This window comes from Ipomoea nil, unplaced genomic scaffold (genome assembly GCF_001879475.1).
Source record: "Ipomoea nil cultivar Tokyo-kokei standard unplaced genomic scaffold, Asagao_1.1 scaffold0170, whole genome shotgun sequence".
Lineage (NCBI taxonomy): Eukaryota > Viridiplantae > Streptophyta > Magnoliopsida > Solanales > Convolvulaceae > Ipomoea > Ipomoea nil.
Window position 1 is genome coordinate 2726 of NW_017616598.1, and position 2856 is coordinate 5581.

The following is a 2856-nucleotide window of genomic DNA, read 5'->3' on the forward strand; positions in this document are numbered from 1 at the left end:
AGCGCGGAAGGGAGAGACAGGGGACGCGCAAGAGAAAGAAGATAGGGGAGGCGGGCCAGGACGGAAAAAGGGGGTGGGAGGGGGAAAGGGAGAGCTAAGAAGAAGAAGGGAGGAGAAAAAGAGGGTCAGCACAAGACAGAAGCAGGCAAGAGCGGAGAGCAGGGACGCGAGGCGAAGACACAAGTACAGACACGCGAAGAGGAGAAGGGACGTGGGGACAAAAGGAAAGGAAAGGCCAGGAGAGGCGGGAAGCGGAGGCCGAGCAGCACGGAGAAACGGCCGAAACGACAGCCCGATACAGAGGGGCGTGGGGGCGAAAAGGAAGGAGAGAGGGCAGGAGTGGCAGGCCTTAGAGGAAGCAGACAAAGATGAACGAAAGGGCGGGGGGCCGAAGGCCAGCATGAGGACGCGACAATGGAAGCAAGAAGAGATGGGCGAAAACGGGAGGGGACGCGAACAGCGCAGAGAGAAGGGGAACGGAGGAAGAGGCGGGGCGACGCACCCAACGAAGGAAAAGGAGAAGAGCACGAGACAGGGAGCAAAGGGGAGGGACCAACAACGCAAGAGAGAAGGGGAACGGAGGAAGGAGGCGGGGGCGACGCCCCAACGAAGGAAAAGAGAAGACACAGAGGCAGGGAGCAGGGCCAGCGGAGGGAGGGAACGGGAGACAAGGGGAGGAAAGAAAGAGGCGGGGCGACGCGGAAGGAAGCGAAGAAGGGGAAGCACGGGGCAAAAGGGGAAGGGAAAGCCGAACAAACGAAAGGAAACCAACACAGGAGAGACAATGAGGAGGGAGACGCCCAGGAAAGGGGGCGAGACGAAGCGCGGGGAAAGACCAACGCCGGAGACAGAGGAGCGGCGCAAGGGACGAGGAGCAACAAGGCGGGAAGCCAGGGCCAGAGAACGAGGAGGCCGCCCAAGAAACGGCCCGAAGGCAGGGGGCGCAGGGGGAAGGAAAAGCGGGGGGGAGAGCGAGAAAGGGGAGAGGCACCGAGGGAGAAGGCGGGAAAGGGAGGAACGAAAGGAACGGACGAAACGGGCGGAAAGGCAGGCACGACCGCAACGAAAGGGAGGCAGAGGGCAACGAAGAAGGAACGAAGAGAAGGCCATGCCGAAAGGAGGCAGGGCGAAAGGCAGAAGAAAAGGGCAGAAGGGAAAAAAACAAAAGAGGAGGCGGGGGACAAGGAGGCAGAAAAGAAACAGGAAACGCAGAGAGGCGAAAGAAAGGGCAGAACCAAAACAAGGGAAGAGGAGCAAGAACCGCAAAGGAGACAAGGAAGAGGCAAAACAAGGAGGACGGCGAACCAAAAGAAAGCCAAAAGGGAAGAAGAAGAGAAGAGATGAGACGGGAAAGGGGAAAAACGAGAAGCCCACGGGAAAAGGGGGAAGGGCAGAAAAGCAACGGGGGAGAAAGAGGCGAAAGGCACAAAGAGCAAGCCAGAGGAGAGGGGGAGGCGGAAAGAAAAAAGCGCACAAAGGCCGAACGGCAGAAGGAAACGGAAGAGGAGGCACGGAAGGGGAGGAAAAGCAGAAAACAAGCGAAAGAGGAGGAAAAACACGAAAGGGGAGGCAAGGAGGCAGACGGAACGAAAGGGGGGCAAGACAGCGAAAAGCAGAAGGCAAAGACGAAAGAAAGGAGGGAGAGAGGGCCAAGAAAACAGGGGGGCCAAAAGGCGGAAGGGAGGAAAAAAGCACGCGCCAAAACGCAAGGAAGAAGAGGAGGAAGGGCAGAAAAGGGCAAAGAAACCAAAAAAGCAAGAAAGAGCCAGAAGAAGAGGAGGAGGGGAAGGGGGAGACGAAAGAGGAAAAACAAGAGGGAAAACGGGGAACCGGAAAACAGGGCGGAGAGCACGGCAAAAGGGAAGAAACGGAAGGCCGAAAAGAAAGGCCACAGAAAGCAAGGGGGAAACAAGGCAGGACGGAAGACCAGAAAAAGAAGGGGAGCAGGAAGGAAAAGAGGAAGAGGAAGAAGGAGCAGGAGAAGCACGAGGAACAGGGAAGAAGGACAAACAGGGGAGACAGAGCGGAAGGGGCCAGAGGCGGAAGGAGAAAAGGGGACGAGGGCAAAAGGGGGAACAGCGAGAACAGGAGGGACCAAGAAGAAGAAACGGGAAGGAAGGAGGGGGGACCGGAAGGAGGCAAACGGCAGCGAGCGAGAGCACGAACAGCGAGAGCGAAGAAAGCCGCCAAAAGCGCCCAGCGGCACGGAGAGGGGAGGGGAAGCGCCCAAGGGGACGCAACAGGGAGGGGAAGAACACGAGGACCAGAGGAAGAAGAAGGAAAAAGGAAGACAGGGGAAGCGGACCAAGGGACCAAAGAGAGGAGATGACCAGGAAGGAAGAATGAGGAGGAAAGAGAAGAAAGGAGAGGAGCCCCGAAACGGAAGAACAGGAAGGAAGAAGGAAAGAAGAAGGACAAGAAAGGGAAAACGGGAAGGAAGGGAGGCAAAGACGAAGCGCAAGGGACCACAGAAGAAGGAAGCCAAGACGAGAAGGAGGCAGGAGACGGAAAAGGAAGGGAGAACCAAAGGACCAAGAAGGAAAGGCAAGAGAACGAGGGACAGGGCGGCCAGGAAAAAGACGGAAGAGGAGGGGAAGGCCCGGAAAACGAGGAAGAGAGGAAAACAGAAGCAACGGAAAGAAGAGGGAGAAGGCGGAAGGGCCAAAACAAGAAGGAGAAGGCGGAAGGACGGGCAAAGGGAAGGGGAAGCCGGAAACCGGAAGGACGCAAAAGCACGCAAGGAGAAGAAGGAGAGCACAAAAGGACGGAAGGCAGGCCCAGAAACCGGAAGGGCCAAGGGAAGGAGAACAGGAAGGAGAACGGCGAGGAGAGGGAAAGAGAGCCAAACAGGAGAGG

General features: G+C 57.5%; 2 protein-coding genes across 2 annotated transcripts; both read left to right on the top strand.

Annotated features, from left to right (window-relative positions):
* The first annotated feature begins 414 nt into the window (after positions 1–414).
* Positions 415–1344, top strand: LOC109176438 (octapeptide-repeat protein T2-like). The gene has a single exon (XM_019325869.1). It carries the CDS (start codon positions 415–417, stop codon positions 1342–1344), a length of 930 nt encoding a protein of 309 aa, XP_019181414.1.
* LOC109176448 (splicing regulatory glutamine/lysine-rich protein 1-like) lies at positions 1341–2822 on the top strand (the record flags this gene model as incomplete). Its single annotated transcript, XM_019325881.1, has 1 exon — positions 1341–2822. A coding segment is annotated over exon 1 (1482 nt), but the record flags the coding sequence as incomplete, so codon positions are not given.
* Between the last annotated feature and the right edge of the window lie 34 nt (positions 2823–2856).

Bases quoted from the DNA above. Each gene is read 5' to 3' on its own strand.
- LOC109176438 (XM_019325869.1), top strand. From the start codon at position 415: ATGGAAGCAAGAAGAGATGGGCGAAAACGGGAGGGGACGCGAACAGCG.